The sequence below is a fragment of the Bos grunniens genome, chromosome 3 (assembly GCF_055505025.1).
Source record: "Bos grunniens cultivar Pamir isolate PY7600 chromosome 3, Bosgru_T2T1.0, whole genome shotgun sequence".
In the NCBI taxonomy this organism is placed as follows: Eukaryota; Metazoa; Chordata; class Mammalia; order Artiodactyla; family Bovidae; genus Bos; species Bos grunniens.
This window is the reverse complement of record NC_141167.1, coordinates 19,257,067-19,279,934: the sequence shown is the minus strand read 5'-3', so window position 1 is coordinate 19,279,934 and position 22,868 is coordinate 19,257,067. Positions and strand designations below refer to the sequence as shown.

Genomic DNA, 22,868 nt, shown 5'->3' with positions numbered 1-22,868 from the left:
GGAAGTCCAAGTGCCGCAGGCATAAAGAATCTGACTGCCAGTTCAGGAGACTCAAGAGATGGGGGTTCAATCCCTGGGTCGGGAAGACCCTGGAGCAGGAAATGGCAACCCACTCTAGCATTCTTGCCTAGAAAATTCCATGGGCAGAGGGGCCCGGTGGGCTACAGTGCATAGAGTCGCAAAGAGTCAGACATGACTGAGCACCATCCAGACACACAACTACCAGAAGAGTCTGAAACAGTGCATGGGAGAGGTCCTGCGAAGGCATGAGCCCTGGGCCTGGGGTGGAGGAGGCGCCAAAGAAGCTTCCAGGGTAGCCAGCAGGGCCTGGGCGGGCCCACTCTGCGTGCTGGGAGAGGAGAGGCCTTGGGTATCACTGGCTTTCCTCTGGCCACTCACTCTAAAGGCCCCATCTATCTCTGACTTTGGCGCCAGGAGCCTCATGAACTTCAGAGGACTCTCTCCCAGCTCCCCTCTCCCCTTTCCACTCACATCCCCCAACTCTGGGACGGAGTCCTCAGCAAGGACCACAGGGCTGGTCCTGAAGCCCTGGGCAAGGCCAGGACAGGACACAGACATCAGCGCAGTGAGCATGTGCTTGAGCACAGCCCACAGCTCTTCACCCCAGCTGCTCCAGTTAGGTCCCCGCACAGGCCTGCCACCAAGGTCAGGCCGGGCAGGGAGCTCCTGAGTCTTTGGGGAACAGTGAGGCCTTGCTGTCTGCTTCCCGAGTGGCCTGAGTGTACTGAGCCTTCCAAGTCTAGTTGGCTTCCTTTCTTTTCTTCTCTCTTTCCTTACCCCTTCTGGTGACTTGTAAGAGTCCTGAATTAATTGAATCTGGGAGGATCATGTGACAACACCCACCTGGCTGGACCGGCCCACCTGGGCCTGGCTTCCTGATTTGGGCTGCCTGTCCTATCCCAGTCTGCCCAGCAAGAAGCAGGATTTAGTGTCTGAGCCAAGACCAGGTCATCTGTGGTGGCTGGGCCCGGAGGGGTAAGACAAGCAAAGGGGATCAGGGCCCTGCCCTCCAGAAGCAGGTGAGCAGATGGGCAGAAGGCAGGGTGAGAAAGCAGCCCCCAGGCTTTCTGGGGTTCACCAGGGCAGACCCAATTTCCTCCCATTTCTCCCTTAGAAGTGCCTACCTATGATTCTAATTCTCTTGCCTTCAAGGTAAAGAGAAGGGCTCTGAGAACTAGGGTCTTGAAAACAGCAGGCTGCTTGCTCAGCCCCGACACTCTGCCTGCTATGCGTGGGCAGTGGGCCTGCTTGCCGCTCAGACTGGCTGAAGCCAAGCCCCTTTTTCCCCTCTGGGGAGCCAGACCTGCCCCAGAGGACTGGGCTGCCACATTCAGCCTGGCTCTAGATGGGCTTCCCTTCCCCTCTGTCCCACCTACCTGAATTTCTGGACCTGACTTCTGTCTTCGCTCTCCTTGCTACCTACTTGACTCTGCCTGCCCTTGGCCTTGCTTGGGAAAAGGCTGTGGAGTTAAACCAAATTGCACTGAGACCTCCATAGGCAGGAGAAACTGTTCCAGCCATCCCCCCCAGCTCTCCTCTGAACCTCCAGAAAGAACAGCTAGCTTCTTATTGTGGGCAGAGGGCTTCTGTCATCATTCTCCTATGCTAAGAGGCTTGGGTATTGGAAGATGAATGGCCTGAACTCTGCAGTGCCCTTCTCCTGGGTTGGCTGGTGACAGCTGGTTGAGGGAGAGGTGGAAATGAGCCTGAACAAGTTGGCCCAGAGCTGAGAGACAGAGGGCTCAGGAGGGGACTCAGTGGGTGGTCCACAGAGGAGCAGTCTGACCCTACTTGGCCATAGAAGCTCTCTAAAGAAAGGGGCCCAGATCCTTGTCTGCCAAGAACAGTGAGTACAGAACCTGACCATTCCCAGAGTGGAGACAGACTCAGTGGCAGGTCGGGACCCAGCCACAAGTCAGTGGTAAAAGTACAACATGGAGAGAGGCCAGGATTTAGAGTTTGGGAACTGGCACCCTCGAGGTGAGGGGTCTGCTGTCCCTGTGCAACGATCACAGGGTCACCTGGCTGGGAACAGGGGGAGCCCCACATGACCAGAGTCAGAGAGACCTCACAGAGTGGGGGAGGAACTGGGGGGGAGGGAGGTGGGACAAGTACAAAGCTAAGGCAGGGAGTTGTGGAGATCAGCAGTAAGGCTGGGGCTAGCCAGGTGAGAGCTCTCAGTGAACGCCAGGGGAGGGCCCACAGGGGCTGCTGAGGCGGCGCCTGGGGTCTGGCTTAGAGAAGGCCGAGGAAGAACCAGAGCCTGAGTCTCTGCAGGCAGGCAGCAGACGGCAGGCACGTCAGCTCCAGGAGTCTGGGCCGCGACACTGGCGTCTCCTGGCCTCTCTGCCCCTTGACTGCATCTGGTCCTTACCGCTTCTCCTGAAAGGTTCCTATTGTTCTTTGCCCGGGTCAGGGGAAGGGGCTGACGTGGAAGCTGGGCAGGGCCGGAGCTAGAAGGGGAGGAGCCTGGGCGCAGGGAGCTCACCACTCTCTCCTTGTAGACGATGTATTTCAACCACTTGAAGTCCTGCCACTTGAAGCCAGCGAGGACAAAGAGGGAATCGCGTTCGTACTGCTCAGGCCGCTGCATGGCGCCCTCGGGGTAGGTGATGCGTAGTGTGGTTTTGCTGCCCACGTCCTTCTCAAAGCCTTTCACTGGTGCTGAGTTCAGTCTATAGAGAGCAGGCCCAGTCAGACAGAGCCTGTCCTGGGCTCACTGCATGCGCTCTGCAGGCCTGTGTTTGGGGAGACACCATGACCCCAGAAGACCCCAGGGGCAGAGGATGGGGAGCCCAGGCCACGTGGAGCCTCCTAGCTTTCTGTCCCAAAGCCCTCCAACCTGGGTTATCCTTGAGGCTTCTACTGACCTCCAGTCCAATGGCCCAGATAGACAGTCTTTAATAGGCTCAGGGATCAGGGGGTTGGGCCAGGACACGAAGGTAACTGAGGCACTGCTTTGAGGAGCTCACCTGACCACAATGTCATAGTCATCAATTCGCGACCCCAGAGACTTGTTGGCCAGGACACCTCCGTTGCCCACGATGATGCAGCGACGGCAGCTGAGGCTGAGGGGACAGAGGTGGAGACCTCTGGAGAGCTGGCCACCAGGTCTCCTCTCCCCCTGCTGCTTTGGCCCCTGACCCCATGCCCTTGGCCAGACACAGGCTGGGATGGACGAGGAAGAACAGTGAGCCTCTAGCAGCATTTTTGAGAGGCTGGAATCACACTGCGGAGAGCCGGGAAGCTTGGGCTCTCAGATCTCCCTGACTCTTCTCCAGGGAAACGTGGGCGTGAAAGGTGCTTGGGCACTGACTCTGGCGTGGTGAGGAAGGAGGCTCTGGTAAGATGGCATTCCGGGTTAAAGACTCCCCAAGGGTTAGTGAGTTTGGGGGCAGCGTTCCAGGGAGAGGGAAAAGTGGGCTGAGCTTGAGGGGTATGCTAGGGAAGCAAGGACAGAGGAATGAGCCTGGGGGCGCCAGGACTTAAGGCTGTACTCCTTTCTAACTCAGAAGCCCCCTTGCACCCAGCAGCCACCTGAGAGCCCTACTCATGTTGCTTCTCCCACCTCTGACCCTGGGGCTTCATCCATCCAGGGTCTATTGGCTTCTGAGCTGTCACTACCTCTTGGATTTAAGCCCTCTCAGCCGCCCCACCACCCAGCCCCTCAGTCCCACTGCTAAGTTGATCCCACCCAGTACATTCCATTCTGACTCTCAGACCTCTGCTGCCTGAGGACTGACATGTCTTGCCAAGTGCTTATAGCTCAACGGGGTGGCTAGCTCAGTGCAGTGGCCCTGCTTACCTGCTTATCCGCCCCAGTGTGTGTGTGGATGTGTGGGTGTGCTGCAGAATCTGCCCAGGACAAGGGAAAGGCCAGCTGGGCCTCGGTACTTCTGCAAGTGCCAGGCAGCTGAGGGGCAGGAAGCTGGGGAATGGCTTACCTGTCCAAGGCGGGGGTCAGGCGGTATTCTTTGGTGACAGACAAGATGGCTTTGATCAGATTGTCTGTGGAAGGGGAGGGAGGCAACTGTTAGAGGTCACTTAAGGGCTCCCAGGAGATGTTTCCTGATGAGCTGAAAGTACGTGGTCCTGGGGCTAAGATGTGGGAGGGAGCTCCGCACACAAGGCTGGGACACTGGCCTAACTTTCCCCTTGAGAAAGGAGATGCAGGCGGGAGAACAGGCGTGTGCACACGCCTCTGTCTGAAGCCTGACGGCACCCGCATGCAGTTCCTTCCTCAGGCTTCCCTGGCCCTTCCTTGGCAGTCTCAGCTGGCTTTTGGAAACTCTGCAGTCAGGCCCCAGAGACATGCACCCTCAGGTGTGGACCTGGCCTGGGAGCTGGGGCATCAGTCTCCCCAAGAATGGGAGTGCCGGTTAAAGACAGAGACCACACGATGACTCTGTGTCCCCACCAAGCAGACACCAGGAAGCAAAGGAGGGGACACCAATGGTGCAGAGCTCAAGTGGTCCCAGCCAGGTCCCAGCTCAGGCCACTTGGCCTCATTTTCTGAGACCACCTTCCCCTCACTTCCTCCCTCTAACACTGCCAATCCCTAATCCTGTTCTTGCCAGGCTGTCTCTACCACCTTACATCTTCAAGCCCTGTGACCTGGCATCTGCCCACCTGCTCTCCACTCAGGCTACCCACAGCAAGGGCTCTGTGACATCTCTGCTCTCAGATCATATGACCATATTCAGGCCTCCTTCTTCTTGGCCTCTCTCTGGCTCTGGCAATGACGACTGCTCTCCTTTCAAACTTTGGTATAACAAGAGCATTATAGTATATCAGATGATGCTATCAGCCTTGGACTCAAATCCTGGCTCTGTTGCTTATGAGTTCTTTGACCTTAGATAAATCACTTAGCTGTCTTTGGGCTCTAGTTTCCTCATCTTTCAAATGAAGATGGTAACTCCTGCAGTGCAGAATTATTAGGAAGATAAAAAGATAACGTACATAAAGACCTAAAGATAAGTAAGCTGGTACAACCACAGTGGGAAACATCTTGCAACTCTACCCCTAGGTAGACAGCATCAGAAAAGTCACACATTTGTTTAAGGAAACATGTACAAGAACATTCATTGCAGAACTGTTTGTAATAGCAAAATGTTGGAGGCAACCTAGAAGTTCACCAAAGGAAAATAGATTAAATGTGGTATATGGAATGCTATACATAGTTACAAAATCAACGACCTAGAGTAACTTGTACCAATACAGATAAATCTGAAGAGTATAAGCAAAAAAATCCATTTGAAAGACACATACACATATGCAATTCTGTTGATAAAGTTCAAAAACATGCAAAAACCATGCCATATTTTTAATGGATATATAAATTGGCTGTAGAAATATATAAACAGGCATGGAGCCATAACACCAAAACCAAGATACTGGTCTCCTGGGGAAGGCGGGGGATGGAGTAGGAAAGGCTACATGGAACTTGAGCTGTATCTCATGTGTTATTTCTGAACTGAGTAGAGAGTATGTGGGTGCTCATTATATCAGTCTTCATGCTTTCTTATAAGCCTGAAATACTTCATGTAAAGAAAGGATGCCTCCAAAATTAAATACAACAATCTTTTAATTTTTTTTCCTTTTTAAAAAAAATTTTATTAATTTTTAATTGGAGGATAATTGCTTCACAATATTGTGTTGGTTTCTGCCATGCGTCACCATGAATCAGCCAGAGGCGTACGTAGGTCCATTTCCTGCTGAACCCCCCTCCTCCCTCCCACTTCATCCCACCATTCTAGGTTGTCACAGAGCATCAGACTGAGCTCCCTGCTGACACACAGCAAATTCCCACTGACTATTTTACATATGGCGATGCATACGTTTCCACGCTACTCTCTCAATTTGTCCTACCCTCTAACCTTATAATTTCTTTAAAAGATGGAGTGGAAAAGCCTGTCAGATGCAGCTAAGAGGTCAAGTTAAGGACTGAAAGTATCCTTGGGCTCTCATAGGGGGCACTGAGCATCACTGAAGTGGTGGTGGTGGAGGGGGACATTCTTCAGGAGTAAATGGTGAGGAAGAGGAGACAACTGGCATGGGCAATCTTTCCAGGAGTTGAATGAGAGAGGGTCAGGGTGACATTCCTTTAAGGGACGTTCTACACCAAGTGACTTCAGACACACTTTACAGTGGGCTTTGGGGAAGGTCACAGATGCCCTCCTTTTCCTACCTGTAAGGAAAAGCATACTGCTGCTAACTGACCAAGGCCAAGGCTATGCACGGGGTTTTTGTTTTCTAGGAGGGGAAGCTTAGCAGAATGGTCATAAACTATGGGGTGATTTTCTCGCTGGATGATGGGCTCTGTATTGGCCTTTCCTGCCCTTCATCGCTTAGTAGGATCAGAATCTCGAGTGAGGGTTTACGAGAAAAGTTAGGTTGCTTGGCTCCCTGCACCCATGAAAAAGGAGTTCATGGGGTTGAACCCAACCTTGGAGGTTTTGAAGGTCAAGGCTCCAGTTCAAGACTATCCTTTTGCTGGCCACTGTCTTCTTTTTAGGGAGGGGCGGGTTGGCTGAGTAGAAGGTTTGGGCATTCTGGAGTCTGCTAGCTAAATGATATCACCCTTTAACAGTCATCTCATTTAATTCTGACCACAACCTGATATGGCAGTCTTATTCTCTCCATGTAACTGATGAAAAAACATGTGAGCAACTTGTCCATGGTCACAGCTAGTAGAGAGGCAGAACTGGGATCTGATCCTTCTATGTACGATGTAAAGCCAAAAATCCACCATGCCCTGAATTAGGGGCAGAAAATCTGTCACGGAAACAGAACTGTTAAACTCTAAGTGACGCGAAAGTCTTTTGTCAGGAGCTGCACGGTGAGGTTCCTGAGGCAATGGAAGGGGACAGTTCTGAGTATCGGAGGGAAAGGTTAGCCTTGGACAGGATAAGGAAGGACTGGAGGGGAGGCCACATAAGGTGAAGAACATCAGGAGGGGTAGACGGAGGGGTCTGGGGGCAGTCATGGGGCACAGCCTCTATTTCCCCTGGGATGTCCCCCCTCATACCTAGTCCTCTCGTGCCGATGTCTCAGGCATCCCCTGGGATGTCCCCCCCTCATACCTAGTCCTCTCGTGCAGATGTCTCAGGCCTCTATTTCCCCTGGGATGTCCCCCCTCATACCTAGTCCTCTCGTGCCGATGTCTCAGGCATCCCCTGGGATGTCCCCCCCTCATACCTAGTCCTCTCGTGCAGATGTCTCAGGCCTCTATTTCCCCTGGGATGTCCCCCCTCATACCTAGTCCTCTCGTGCGGATGTCTCAGGCATCCCCTGGGATGTCCCCCCCTCATACCTAGTCCTCTCGTGCGGATGTCTCAGGCCTCTATTTCCCCTGGGATGTCCCCCCTCATACCTAGTCCTCTCGTGCGGATGTCTCAGGCACCCCTTTTGGGTGGTCTCACGGCACTGTGTTCTCTCATCAGAGGCCTTACTGTCCCGCCCCCCAAGTACCAGTGTCTGCGTCAGACTGGAGCTCTGTGAGGGGAAGGACACATCTGTCTACTCCACTACTGTGTACCTAGCCCCAGCAAAGCTCTGAGCAAACAGTCCACTAAAAAAGCAGGAGACAAGCAAGGACAGGAAGAAGGGAGGGGAGGTAGGGCATTGTGGGGGGGGGGGGGCGTCCCCAGCAGGGAGACTGCTGAGGGTACAGCCCTGCCCTGAGGCCCAGGGAGGTAACCTGGGAGACAAGATGTTAATATAGAGTGGGGCAGGGTCCCCAACATACCTTGACCTTTGATCCCAAAAGGCGGCACAAATTCCCGGATCCTAGCCCACTTGCGGAAGGAGTCATCCAGGAACATAGGTGCTGGCTTCGAGAACCTGGAATACAACAGGGCTGTTGAGGGTCCCAGAGTGCACTAGCTGCAGTGCTGGCTGGCATCCGTCTTGACTGTGAATCTGCTGGAAGCCAGCCTCTATGTTCCAGCACCCCTGGGCGACCCCAGCCTACTCATTGGGTAGTTTCTACGTGGGGTCTGATAGGCCTTGTTCAGCAGAGCCTGGGTTTGGAGGAGTGGGACTGGCCAGGCCGTATGTGGCCAGCTGCCGGAGTGGAGAGACAGGATGCACTCAGCAGGGATCAATATCCCTGAGCTGGATGCTCTCTGGCAGGTTATCCACGGCCTGCATCCATCCCACAAGCATGGCTGTCCTCGCTGTTCCTGCAAGCTGGGAACTCAGAGATGAGGTGCTGTCCAGTGAGCAGAAAAGTCCCCTCGAATACAGCCAGTGCAGAGAGACAGAATTTGGGAGAGAATTCTGGGAGGTGGACCACCCAGGGTGAGGAGGAAGGAGACTCCACGGTGAGAGGGCAAAGCAGGTGAACAGCCATCAGAGCTAGAGGTTTGACAGAAGGGAGGAATTGCAGTATCCTGCAGCTGAGAGGCAGGAGGGCTGAGGGGAGGCTTCAGAGGAGCAGACGCCTGAGCATTCTGCTGGCAGAGAGGAGGCCAAAGGGAATGCTAAGCTCCCCGGGAGGTGGGGGAGGGACATGGAGCTTACAGGGAGGGCGAATTTTGGTCTGGAGGAAAGATGGGAGGGAAAAGGGGAAGAGGGGGAAGCATGAAGTGATGCTGAGCTTGGGAGAGAAACTTGGGAACATTTTGGGAAGCCAGGGAGTGGGCAGGGCAGGGGGGAGGCTGGGAGGTAGAGATGGCATCAGAGGGGTGCAGAAGGAAGTGAGGGCAGAGTGAGAGGAAAAAGAGAAACCAAGCTTTTCAGAGATGCTTGGACAACACAGCCCCACTAGAACCTAGCACCCTGATTTTGAGACCTTGAAAAGGCAGCCCTGGAGATGGCCAGCACCTGGTCACTTCCTGGGTGTGGACCTCTGCTCAGGGCCTTCCTGGCTGAGAATGAAGGTGTACAGGCCTAGGCCTCCGTGACTGTCTCTGTAACAGCCTGAGTCACTCTACTGAGAAACTGAAGACTGGAGGAAGGGGCTCTCCTGGCCCAGAAGTTAGAACTCACCCCTCCCGGCGAACTCGAACCTCAGCATCCATTTCTTGTTCCCATCATCACTAACATCGTTACAATCACCAGGCCCGGGGGGAATCACAGCAGTAATCACTTGGAGGTCTAAGCTTATTGGAGATTTTGAAGCGAACTTGAAAGAGGCAGAAAAGTTTCAGTGCTGCTCCCTCCCCATTCTTTGTTGCCAGGAAGAAGCTGTCAATACATATCGGCACAGGAGGGCCATTCCTGCACACCGGCTTTCTTCTCAGCTCACTCCCCTTCTGAGTTCAAGAATCAGTCATGTTTCTCATACCTGGTACACACAGTCTAAGTGAATCAATACATTTGATGTTTTACCAGAGGCCCCGAGGATCCTGGCCAGAGTCCATAAGGTCCCTGGGTAAGCCTGGGGCAAGCACTTCTGTGTCAGGCTTGAGCTTATAAAAGTTTTGCAGTTTCTCAGTCAGGCACGGACAGGATTTTATCTGCTTCCTAGGATATTGGGTGTTATATGCTAGCAAAATCTCCTAAGATCTAGCCGAATGATCTCAATACATTATTTTCTTTGTCTTCTCCTTTCCCCCCCATCTTTCCAGCTGATTAGGAAGTTCATTATGTTTAGTTCAGTTCAGTTCAGTCGCTCAGTCGTGTCCAACTTTTTGCGACCCCATGAATCACAGCACTCCAGGCCTCCCTGTCCATCACCAACTCCCAGAGTTCACCCAAACTCACGTCCATCGAGTCGGTGATGCCATCCACCCATCTCATCCTCTGTCGTCCCCTTCTCCTCCTGCCCCCAATCCCTCAGGGTCTTTTCCAACAAGTCAACTCTTCGGATGAGGTGTCCAAAGTATTGGAGTTTCAGCCTCAGCATCATTCCTTCCAATGAACACCCAAGACTGGTTTCCTTTAGGATAGACTGGTTGGATCTCCTTGCAGTCCAAGGGACTCTCAAGAGTCTTCTGCAGCACCATAGTTCAAAAGCATCAATTCTTCGGCGCTCAGCTTTCCTCACAGTCCAACTCTCACATCCATACATGACCACTGGAAAAACCATAGCCTTGACTAGACCGACCTTTGTTGGCAAAGTAATGTCTCTGCTTTTCAATATGCTATCTAGGTTGGTCGTAACTTTCCTTCCAAGGAGTAAGTGTCTTTTAATTTCATGGCTGCAATCACCATCTGCAGTGATTTTGGAGCCCCCCAAAATAAAGTCTGACACTGTTTCCACTGTTTCCCCATCTATTTCCCATGAAGTGATGGGACCGGATGCCATGATCTTCGTTTTCTGAATGTTGAGCTTTAAGCCAACTTTTTCACTCTCCTCTTTCACCTTCATCAAGAGGCTTTTCAGTTCCTCTTCACTTTCTGCCATAATGGTGGTGTCATCTGCATATCTGAGGTTATTGATATTTCTCCCAGCAATCTTGATTCCAGCTTGTGCTTCTTCCAGCCCAGCGTTTCTCATGATGTACTCGGCATATAAGTTAAATAAGCAGGGTGACAATATACAGCCTTGACATACTCCTTTTCCTATTTGGAATCAGTCTGTTGTTCCATGTCCAGTTCTAACTGTTCCTTCCTGACCCGTATATAGGTTTCTCAAGAGGCAGGTCAGGTGGTCTGGCATTCCCAGCTCTTTCAGAATTTCCCACAGTTTATTGTGATCCACACAGTCAAAGGCTTTGGCGTAGTTAATAAAGCAGAAATAGTGTTTTTCTGGAACTCTCTTGCTTTTTCCATGATCCAGCGGATGTTGGCAATTTGATCTCTGGTTCCTCTGCCTTTTCTGAAACCAGCTTGAACATTTGGAAGTTCACAGTTCATATATTGCTGAAGCCTGGCTTGGAGAATTTTGAGCATTACTTTACTAGCGTGTGAGATGAGTGCAATTGTGTTCATTATGTTAATTGTTACTAAAAAAAAAAAAAAAAAGCCTGTTTTTTTGGTGTTGTTTGTAATATGTGTTAATTTTGGGGAAAAGATACAAATAGGCATGCGCGCGCACACACACACACATACACACGCACACACACACACACACACACACAAGTAAAAATACTCATAATCCTACAACACAGAGACAATTAACCTTGGGTATATTTCCATACTGATTTTCCTTTTCCCATATTATTTTTTAGATTGCTCAGTAGACTACTTTTTTTTCACCTTATAATATTATGAAAATATTGCTCTGTAAATAGAACAAAAACCATTCTGCTGGTAACCTAATAAAAAATGATGCCCCTAATAGAATGTACAGGGATACACAAATGAAAAGATATGTTGAAACCATTAGATTTTATATATCTTTTCTCTTAAGCTGATTTCCTTGTTCATAGTAATATTTGTGTATATATCTATATGTTAACATCTACACATATAGATACATATACAAAATGCAGAGGGCAGATTCAGGATAATACCACAAGTATTATTACTAACACTTTCATTACTAAAAGTGATTTAAAGTTTCTTTACAGTTCTCTTTGCTTAGGGTATATCCCACTAGAGAAGTACAGATAAACTATTTTGCTTTTGCAAAATTATTTTGAAATAATCCTGCTGAGTTCACTTCATCAACAATACATAGTTAGGTTCATATATTTCTTTTTGTGTCTTAGAATTTGCTTATCCCTCATTTTAATTTAATTTTGTTTTATGATGACATAAAACTATAGAATTCCAGAATTAAATTCACAAAGCAAGATATATTCAGAGAAATCAAACTTTTATTTGTGTCTGACTCCTGTTACTTTATTCCCATTTAGTATTCATTTTTACTAGTTTTTTATTTTTCCTTCATTGTTTTTTTGAGATAAGCAAATACCTATGTGTGTGAATTCCTATGCCCTTCTATATTCAGTAAACTGTAACATATACACTTTTACTTTTTTATTTTTTTCACTGATTTTCAATATACTCTGGTGATCAATGTACAGCAGTAGATAAGAGTTATATACTTGATGATACCTCATTGTGGTTATGTATATATATTATTCAGTCAGTTCCCTGGGTTGTTTCTCGTCTTTCTTAGAGTAGGTACCACGAACAGTCCTAACAATGAACAACCATGCATCCATCTTTTTTTTATTTGCCAGTGTATCTTTGGAATAGATTCCTGGAGTTGGGTTTGCTGGATCAAAGGGAAAATGCATATGTACAGTTTTGATCCATAGCCAAACTCCCCTTCACCAGGACATATGACAGTATCATTTCCCCCACAGCCTCCCCAACAGAGTATTCTGTTGAACATTTCAATTTTGCCAGTCTGACAAATAGTATCTCAGTGTGGTTTTAATTTGTATTCCTTTTACTATGCTTTGAATTGAACACCATCATATATGGAAGGGCCATTTGCAGTTCCTTTTCTGTGAATTTTGTTCGTACCTCTTACCCATTTTCCCAAAGCATTACTGGTCTTTTTCTTCTATTTGTCCCAGCTTTACTAAGATATAATTGACTATAAATGATACATAACACTGTGTAAGTTTAAGGTGTGCAATGCTGATTTCATACACATACATGGCAATATGATGACCACCACAGCATTAGCTAACAATCTTCTCTCTCTCTCTTTTGAAGCTCTTGATATATTTTATATATATATAAGCCATTTGAGATACAATTGCAAATAAATTTGAGTTTATTTATTTTTTCACTTGGCTTGTGGTGTTTTCTTGCTTTTCCCCTCCTTTTTATAATAGATTCTTTTAATGAAGTCAATTTATTAATCTTTTCCCTTATGACTTCTGGGTTTTGAGTTTTAGTTTAAAAGGCTTTCTTCATTCCCAGGTTATATTTCCCTCTTTATTAGAATTCCATCTATCTCTTCAGTCTCTCTTGCCAGGATGCTATACCCTCTTGTTCCATTGTCTTTTGTCTGATTTGTAAGGCAAAATCCAATCAAAGATGAATCAAATCTGACACTCTTACCCTTTACAAACTCAAAGTGCTGCTAGAACACACACACACACACACATACACAGACTTGTTCCCCTACAAATTCATGGACTTGAGCCTTAGGTGAGCCCTCACACTCGCTCTGTGGCTACTGCAAATCTTCTTCACTCTCCATGAACTCTATCCTTTTTCAGCCTTAGCTAAGCAGACATCTCTTCTTTTCTCTCACTTCAGAGACAAAATCAAGCTTATCAGATAGGAACTCCTTGCACTTCTTACTTTCTTACCTTACCTCAGATCCATTAAAGCTGGTCTCTCCATCACACCATGCAGCCCACTCCTGTCTGTTTCCCGCTAAGCATACAGTAAACTCAGGTCTCTCCTATGTGAAAACTACCTCTAATGGCAGAAAGCGAAGGGAAACTAAAGAGCCTCTTGATGAGGGTGAAGGAGGAGAGGGAAAAAGCTGGCATCTGGTCCCATCACTTCATGGCAAATGAGGGGGTGGAGGGGAGTAGAAGCAATGACCTATCTTCTCTTGCGCTCCAAAATCACTGCAGATGGTGACTGTAGCACGAGATTAGAAGATTCTTGCTTCCTCAAAGGAAGGCTATGAAAAACCTAGTGTATTAAAAAGCAAAGACATCACTTTGCTGACAAAGGTCCGTATAGTCAAAGCTATGGTCTTTCCAGTAGTCATATATGGATGTGAGAGTTGGACTATAAAGAAAGCTGAGCACTGAAGAATTGTTGCTTTCAAATTGTGGTGCTAGAGGAGACTCTTGAGAGTCCTTTGGACAGCAAGGAGATCAAACCAGTCAATCCTAAGGGAACTCAACCCTGAATATTCACTGGAAGGACTGATGCTGAAGCTGAAGCTGAAGCTCCAGTACTTTGGTCATCAGATGCGAAGAGCCAACTCATTGGAAAAGACCCTGATGCTGGGAAAGACTGAAGGCAGAAGGAGAAGAGGGCAACAGAGGATGAGATGGTTGGATGGCATCACAGATTCAATAGACACGAACTTGGGCAAACTTCAGGAGATGGTGAGGGACAGGGAGGCCTGGTGTGCTGCAGTCCAGGGGGTCACAAAGAGTCAGACACAACTTAGTGACTGAACAATGACAACAACAAATTAACTCCAACTCTCCTGACCATGCGCCCACGCTACCAATCTCTCCATCCTTTCCCGGCAAAACTTCGAGAAAGAGAGGTGGATATTCTGTCTCAGCTTCCTCATCTCCTATTCACTCCTTGATCTACTGCTATCTGGATTTTATTCCTCTGAGACTAGTTGTGTTCTAACCTTGTGCTATTTGTAGCTCCCTGAACATGCTGTCCTTCATGGATTTACACATGCAGTCTCTGCCTGAAATGCAGCCCCCTCACCATTCTCTGTATTACCCCATCCCCTGTCCTCTCTATTTGCCTGGAAAATCTCTTCTCAGTCTTAAGGCCCAGAGGCTGCTCTCCCTGGACAGCCTTCCTCCCTCCCCCAGGCAGGCCTGTACTCTTCCACTAGGGTTTCCACTGTGCTTTGCTCAGCCCCCAGGAGGTGGCTCAGTGCCTGTGGAGGCCTGGAAACCGAGCCGGGGGCCATAAAGAACAGGAAATGGGGTGGGGTGATGGTAAAGGTGGTGTATGCGCGCGCGTGCGTGCGTGCGTGTGTGTGTGTGTGTGTGTGTGTTAATTGTGCAGGCGGTTTGGGCAGAGCCCCATGCTACACCTGGAGGAGAGTTCTGGGGCTTCTGTCCAGAGACCAGTGCCAGTCTGGGGGCCCAGCCAGGGTGGAGGTGGCCCTTGAGATACAGAATAACTGGCCAGACTAGCAGGGTTGTGGGATGCCTGACCTGCTTGCCCTAGCCTAGGGGGTAGTGGGGCAGGGTGGGGCAGGCTCCAGCAGACAGGCCCCAGCCCGCCGGCTCTGCCAGCTCTGCTGAGAACCCCAGCACGCGAAGCAGCCTTGAGATCAGGTTTCAGGAGGGTGTGTGTGAGTGCGTGAGAAGGAACAGGGGAATGAGGAGGCGGAAGCTGCACTGGGATCTGTCTTTCCTTCTTGGACAGTAGAGCATAGTAGAGTGGAGACTCGGGACTCTAGGAGGGCACATGCTAAGGGTGGGTCTGACCCCCTGTGCCTCTCATAGTGAGGCTGGAACCCCAGGACACATGTGAGTGCCCTGCCCACCTACCTATAAACTGAGAGAGGACGATGAATTCAGCACATTGGTCAGTCAGGCAGCCAGGATGGGCAACCCAGGAGCCCCCTACCCGCAACACACACAAAGGACTCTCCCAGCTCATTTAATGCCCAGAAGTGTGGCAAAGGTGCAGTGTAGAAAGTGAATGTCCCCAATCCTGGTTCACCCACCTAAACCATTTCCTAAGGCCTGGAACATCAAGCCTGTGCCCAGAGACCAGCAGGGAAGTTAACTGGGTCTCACTAACACGGAGGGAAGTGGTACTTTATGGGCACCAGCAGACCCAGAGCAGGGTCTTCCTCCTAGTTCCTACCAACCTAGCAGAGAAAGCTGCCTCCAGATGTGGGCTTGCTGGATTAAGGCAACACACAGCTTCGGCCCTCCACCTGTGCCTACGGGGTTGGGTGACCAGCCTTCTGGCCATTTCTCACAGTAAGGATGAAGAGCCCAAGCAGCCTGGGAGACAAAAGGAAGGCAGAGCCCAGGAGTGGGTCCTGACACCAGGTGCCACAGCACAGCAATCTGCCAGACTCAGCCATAGGCCAAAAGAGTGAGACTGTCATACAACGAGGTAAAAGCCAAACCCCAGAGATCCTCCTTTCTAGAACCTGCTCTGGGGAGTGAAGGGGTGGGCAAAGCAGAGGGACACACATTCTCTAGAATCTACCCAATCTCATTTGGGATCTTGCTGTGGCAGCCCCACCATAAATAGCCCTGCGCTGTCAGACTCTGGTATATGTCCAAGCAAGCCAGATGAGCACTTTGCCAATAATTTGTCCAGCTTCCATTCAGCTGTCACTCCTCCTGCTAACCTACCTGAATGGGTCCTGAAGAGTAGGAGTTAGAGGAGAAAGTGTCATGAATCTGCAAGACAGGTGGATCTATACCCTGAAAGAAGAGGCAGGGAAGACAAACAGCAGGTACCAACCAACCAAACACGAGCCTGGCAGGCTACAGTACATGGGGTCACAAAAAAGTCAGACATGAGTGAGTGACTAAACAACAACATAAAAGCCTCAGACCAACTTAGGGTTTAGAAAAATCTTGAAGGAGATGCTGAGCCTGGAAAGACAAGTATATGTGAGCTCGTGGAGCATGATGGGGAAAGTGTTGATTTGAGGAGAAGGTGAGTGCAGACAAAGGCTCAGAAGGGAAGAGAACCAGAAGCGACCCTCCCTTCAAGGCCAAGAGAGAGACTGCTGAGGCCGCCAGAGCGCAGCAGCACCCACCAAGGTCAGGGGAGCTTCAGCTTGGCCCCCACCCAGTGACCTGCCCTCTAGTCCCACCCAGGCAGGTGCAGCATGAGGAAGGGATGAGTGGGCAAGTGTGTTCTGACTGGGTGCAAATTGGGTACAAGGCAGCTGAGGAGCAGGCTCTGCACAGAGGGAAAAGGCCAGGACAGGGTGTGAGTCAGCACTGCAGGGGTTGGTCTGATGCCCCGAGGTGGTGTCAGGACCAATTTCAAGCTGGATCATCACTGGTAACTTTGGGCACTCAGTTCATGCTCTTTCTTGTTGGCACCTTGCAGTGGATATCTGTGTTCCTTCCTCCTTCTTCTGTAAAGTACCCACTTCTTATTCCATATGGTCCTTGTTGAGCTGACTCCCCACTGCTGCTTAGGTGGGCACGTGGAATAGACTGACCACTCAAGATACTTCACCTCTTGGAACCACAGTAATTGAGTTGACAATGGGCACTTGACCCAAGTAGGATGAATCAAATTCTTCTCTGGGCTTTAATATTTGGACACTAAGGGATATAAGAGTCTCTCTCTTCTCTCTTTTCCTCTGAGATAGTGAGGTGTAAAGGCTGCATTAGCCTAGAACAGGGCTTGTGCAAATCATGGCCCAAAGGCCAGCTGCCTGTTTGTATAAATAAAATTTTATTAAAACACAGCCACAGGGCTTCCCTGGTGGCTCAGTGGTAAAGAATCTGCTTGCTAATTCAAGAGACCGGGGTTCGATCCCTGTGTTGGGAAGATCCCCTGGAGAAGGGAAGGGCAATCCACTCCAGTGTTCTTGCCTAGAGAATTCCGTGGACAGAGGAGCCTGGTGGGCTATACAGTCCATGGGGTTGCAGAGTAGGACACGACTGAGTGACTAACATTTTCACTTTCACAGGGCTTCTCTGGTGGTTCAGTTGTAAAGAATCTGCCTGCCCGTGCAGGAGACCCAGGTTTCATCTGTGGTCGGGGAAGATAATACACATGCCTCAGAGCAACTAAGCCCACGCATCACAACTACTGAGTCTGTGCTCTAGAGACTATGAGCCGAAATACTAACGCCCACGTGCCTAGAGCCCGTGCTCCACAACATGAGGAGCCAAAGCCACAGCAATGAGAAGCCTGCACACCACAAATGGAGAATAGCTCCTGTCTGATGCAACTAGAGAAAAGCCCCTGAAGCAACAAAGACCCAGCACAACCAAAAAAAAAAAAAAACCAACACAGCCACACTCATTCATTTGCCTAATGATGTCTATGGTTGCTTTAATGCTGTGTCAGCAGAGTTGAGTAGCTGTGGCAGAGAGTACATAGCCTGCAAAGCTGAAAATATTTACTATCCGGACCTTTAAGAAAGAAAAAATCTGTCACCTGCGGGCCTAGAACTGCTAGAGCCATCTTTTGTGGTTACACAGAGGAACCGTCTGCAGAACAGTCAAGCCCAGGGAAAGTGGAGCCAAGATATGAGAGAAAAGCAGAGTCCTAGTCCAGGTGGGCCTGAAGATACTTCAGCTCTGAACATCACAGTTATATAAATGAATCAATTTCCTTTTTGCTTGAATTAGTTTGATATAGGCTTCTACCAACTACAATAGCTGCTGCTGCTTGAGGATAAAGTTTAAGCTTTTTAGTCTGGTTTACAAAGCCCCAGACTGTGATCTGATTTCCTTATGCTAAGCTCCCTGCTTCAGATACTCCCTCTCCTTTCCTCCTTCTCCCTAAGCTTTAGCCATGTCCAACAACTTAAAGATTCTAGAACCTGCCAGGCTCTTTAACACCTCCATGCCTTTCCACCTGCTGCGCCCTCTGCCTGGAATTCTCTTCCCCTTCAATCGGATCTCTGCTCCTTCTTCAGCCTGACTCCAGTGTCTTTGCCTCTGCACAGGTCGGGTCTTCCCTGAGCCACAAGGGGCTGAAGGAGCCTCTCCAGGTCCCCACTGTTCTCTGTGCACCCTCCTGGCACTGACTGCATACTAACATGCCTGTTCCCTCCCCAGCACACGGCCAGGACGCAGCAGGTGCTCAGTAAATGACCACTGGCTGGAAGAGGGAAAAGAATTTGGGGTGACCGGCTCCACAGTGTGGGCCCCCATGGGCCAGTGAAGGCTGAGTTTGCTCACCTGTGGAGCTCTGAGGGCGGCTTTGTGCAGCTCCTCATGGGCACTTTGACCCCCCCTGCTCCAAAGTGATGTCCAGGCTTCCAGTGACATCCCTACTGTTTCCTAGAAAACCCCTCCTGCTCGGAAATGCTGCCAGCTGCTGCCCCTCCTTCTGTTTAGGGACTCTGGCCACATCTGTGTCCAGACAGGCTGGAGCCACATGCATGATGTGTGTGACAGGCAGGGAGGCCTATGCTGAAGGAGGCCCTCAACGGGGCAGTGCCTGGACTGCTGTTGACAGGGCTCCGAGACTCTGCTGACAGACTGTACCCAGCACAGACCAAGGAGGAAGGGAAGGCGCCCGGCATCCTGGTAAGGAGAGGGAAGCGTGGGGAGGTGAGGAAAGGACCACGAGACGGGAAGCACAAGAGGCAAGAGCACCTCCCCCAGTCAGAGCTTGGATGATGGCCAGATTGTCTACAGGGGCCACATAACCCAGAGCCCAAGGACACAGTCCCAGCCCCAGTGACAGCCCTCCAGCTCTCCAATACTTGCTAAGCCCCAGCTTATCCCAGGTACCATGCTAGTCCTTGGGAATATGACAATACAGCTCAGAGTCCTGGCTTCATGGATGATGGATGAGGCAGCAAACACACACACAGAGGCAATGGTGAAACGTGTGACAGACGACAACAGTGATGACAGCAGTTCACAGTCACTGAGCTCTTGCGATATTCTAGACACTGTCTGAAGTGCTGTATGCTTGTCATCCTATTTCCTCCTTCTTCCTTACAAGAGCCTCATGGATGGACACAATGTCATCCATACTTTATCATACGGCCTTTGGGATACACGAAAGTCACTGGACCCCTGGGGAAGTGAACTGTCAGGGATGGAGAGAGGATGGAAGCAGACCACAGGGGGTGGTGCAGGGAGAGAAGTGAGAGCGTTCCAGAGAGAGAAGGCCATTTCTACAGAAACATGGTAGTGGAGGAGAGAACAGAAACGGACTGGGAGCTGGCGAGTAAAACAGGAGGGGGAAGAAGAACTGAGCCTGCTTGTACTGGGGGAAGGAGCCAGCAAAGAAGACGGGGGATGGGGTACGGGAGACAGAGGGGCAGCAGCGGAGAGGCCCTGGGAGGCGAGGGGGCCAGATCAGAGTAGGAGGGAAGGGACCCAGAGCACCAACTGACTTTTCCCTGGGAAACGGGGGAGCAGGTGAGGGTGGCTTCTCTGCTAGGTGTGCTGGGAGCTGGGGGAACCTCGTTTCTCTGGGGAATCTCTGAGGTTAAGGGTTATGGATGTGAAGGTGTGAGCTGTGGTAATTGAAGAGGTTTGGAGCCGTCACTGTAAGTCAACCAGGGATGGGATTACTGAGCGGTGCTGAATACTGGGAGAGTCAGGAGACCTCTCTCTCCACCAGGATGCCACAGTGGGACTGATACATTATATTCCTGTGTCTCTGTTAACAGTTCAGCAACCAGGAAGCAGAAGCAGAAAAAGTGGCAGCATCAGTTTCAAGTTTGGACCCTGCTGTGCGAGGTAAGCTAGAGGCACACAGGAGTGTGACAGACGTGATGGGGATGTCAATGGTGGATAGGACCGTGGTGGCAGGGTAGAGAACTCAAAGATGTGGTGGGGATATAAGTGATGGATAGGACTGTGGTGGAAGGGTGGAATTTCTGGCTTTGATGTGGAGAAAGGAGAGGCCAGGCAGAGGCAGTTGATCAAGCAAAACTTAGGAGTCATTCTTTGCTTTTTTAGTCCCATTTGCCCAGATCATCACATTCTCCCAAGAGAAATACCTATTTTATAAACAATCCTCTATCTTGCCAATTGGATGGCGTCATTCTTGACTCATTTATTTTTCCTATCTATCTCTTATCTGTTCATCAGTAAATCCTGTTCGCCCACTAATCTCTGTGTCAACTGCTACCACCCAAGTCACCCAAATCATCACCCTATGACCAGCGGTCAGTGACCAGCTTCCACCCTGGACCCTCCATTCCATTCCTAGACTAGCCAGAAGGATACTCCTAAATCATCAACCACATAAGGACATTCCTCTGCCTAAAACCTTCCCACTGCCTCTGATCAAAACCAAACCACAGACAATGACTAATCTCCCTCATCTGCCTCTCATTTCATTTCAGGTCCTCCTCCTGACTGACCCTGAAACCGTACATACTGGCCTTCCATCCAGTCCTTGAATACAACAAACATCTTCCTGCCTCTGGACCTTTCTGGAACCCCTGTGGACCGTCCCAAGGCTGGCTCTTCATTTTTATTCGGATCTCTGTTCAAATGTCACCTCTTCAGAGAGGTCTTCTCCAACCCCTCTGTTAAGGGTGGGTTTCCTCCTCTTGTCTCTATCACTCACCTTTGTTTTATTTTCTTCATAAACATTCAGCACCATTTAAAATCATCTTGTTCACTTGCTTATTTTCTCATGTGTGTGTGCGTGTGCTTGCTTAGTTACTCAGTTGTGTCAGACTCTGTGACCCCATGGACTGTAGCCTGACAGGCTCCTAGGTCCATGGGATTTTCCAGGGCAGAATACTGGAATGGGTTGCCATTTCCTTCTCCAGGGGATCTTCCCAGCCTGGGGATCAAACCCGCATTTTCTGCATTGGCAGGTGGATTCTTTACCACTGAGTGACCAAGGAAGCCCCATTTAGTAACTTAGAACAAGATAAATACTGTGGGGGGAAAAGGTATGGCAAGGTTTATAGGAGCAGTTGAGTGCTGAACAGGATGGTCAGGGTTCACTTCATGAGAAAGGTGAAATGTGAATACAGACTGGGAGGAGGTAAGGGAGTAAGACAGATGAATATCTGGAGGGGAATATTCCAAGAGGGGCAACAGCTCCAGTAAAAGCCCCAAGGCAGCAAGGAGTATGGCTGTTGTCCAGTGAGCAGAGGGGGGTAGTGAGCGGTGAAAATAGAGAGGAAATGGCGGGGGGCGGGGGATCATGGATGGCCCTGGAGGTTGTAAGGACCTCACCTTTTACTCTGATTGAGACAGGAAGACACTGCACGTGAGAAGAGGGTGATCTTCACGGCTGAGTGGACGCTGCTTCCAGGTTATCAAGGGGAAAGGAGGAAGAAGTGGAGCAGGTGCCGGTGGTTTTATAGATTTGGTGGGAGGCAGATCTCTGATCTCACTTCATAAATACTTATTCAGCATCTACCTGCTATGCTAGGCGCAGTTTTAGGTACTGGGGGATATGGCACTGAACAAAATAGGCAGATCTCTAGTCACACAGAGCTTGCATTCTCCAACTGTAATCAACTGGTACACGTAAGAGAGGTCTTCCCAGGGGGTGCAGCGGTAAGGAATCTGCCTGTCAATCCAGGAGACACGAGTTTGAGCCCTGGGTCAGGGAGATCTCCTGGAGGAGGAAATGGCAACCTACTCCAGTATTCTTGCCTGGAGAATGTCATGGACAGAGGAGCCTTGTGGGCTACAGTCCATAGGGTCACAAAGAGTTGGACACAACTGAAGCGACTAAACAACAAGAAGTTACTAAATAATTTACTTAAAAGTTGTTTATTGTTGGTGTTTCCCTGTAAGACTATGAGCTTCATCAAGGTAAGCTCTTGAGATGAGGAGATTACCTTGGATCTTGCAGGAGGGCCCTTAATCCATTCACAAGTGTCCTTAGAAGAGAAAGGCACAGGGAGATTTTACCACAAACAGGAAAAAAGGCAATATGACCTCAGGGACAGAGTCTGAAGTGATGTAGCCACAAGCCAAGGAACACCAGCAGCCGCTAGAAGAGGGAAGAGGCAAGGTAGGGACTGCCTCCCAGAGCATCTGGAGGGAGTGCAGCCCTGCTCACAGCTTGGTCTCAGCCCAAGGATGCTGATGCTGGACTTCTGGCTTCCAGAGCCATGAGAGAATAATGTGTCACATCAACAACAGGAAACAAATACAGGTATGCTATTTTCTGAGCCCCAAAGGAAAATGGAACAGAAGAAGGGTTCAGCCGTTTTTTTTTTTTTCCTCCCTCTGCTCAGAAATGAGACAACATAGCATAGAATGAGCAGCAGCTGTGCTCTCAGATGAGCCCCTCTACTTTCAGAGAAGGGGGCTGAGGAAGGCAGCCTGGGTGAGGGCACAAGCGCGTCACTGTCGACCACCACCTGCTCTGCCTCCCACCACTGCTGACAGTCCCTGGAAGCACTGCAAGGAAAAGTCTAGAAGATGGGACTGCTTCAGGAGGGTCCAAGTTCCAAACATCTGGATGCCTATGTCCAGCTGGTGGCTGCTGAGTCTCCATCTTACTCTCAGAATCTCTACCCTGAGTTCGAGTCTTATATCCAACTGCTTCTGGAACATCTTGTCCAAGATACTCCACCGGCACCTATGTTCCATGTATTTTTTAAGAGGAGTCTATTATCTTCCCCTAACCCTAGTTCTCTCTCTTTTTCTCTTTTTTCAATGAAT

General features: G+C 49.8%; 1 protein-coding gene and 1 long non-coding RNA gene across 19 annotated transcripts in view; one reads left to right on the top strand and one right to left on the bottom strand.

Annotated features, from left to right (window-relative positions):
* The window catches only part of ST3GAL3 (ST3 beta-galactoside alpha-2,3-sialyltransferase 3), a 215,468-nt gene that overhangs the window by 19,115 nt on the left and 173,485 nt on the right, over positions 1-22,868 (bottom strand). For 13 of the 18 annotated variants that reach the window (XR_015157732.1, XR_015157733.1, XR_015157734.1 and 10 more), the window contains 4 exons: positions 7,769-7,863; positions 3,966-4,029; positions 2,994-3,089; positions 2,510-2,696 (listed from right to left, as the gene is read on the bottom strand). Coding sequence is in view for 12 of the 18 variants with exons in the window: in XM_086384037.1 (XP_086240163.1) it covers positions 2,510-2,696; positions 2,994-3,089; positions 3,966-4,029; positions 7,769-7,863 (442 nt within the window). In the remaining 6 variants the exon portion in view is untranslated. Of the gene's footprint in view, positions 1-1,397; positions 1,482-2,509; positions 2,697-2,993; positions 3,090-3,965; positions 4,030-7,768; positions 7,864-22,868 lie in introns of all 18 variants that reach the window. The other 5 variants (XR_015157735.1, XR_015157737.1, XR_015157736.1 and 2 more) reach the window with 1 other exon arrangement.
* LOC147375174 (uncharacterized) lies at positions 18,157-20,844 on the top strand. Its single transcript, XR_015157818.1, has 2 exons — positions 18,157-19,961; positions 20,573-20,844. It is a non-coding gene; the product is annotated as an uncharacterized LOC147375174 (long non-coding RNA).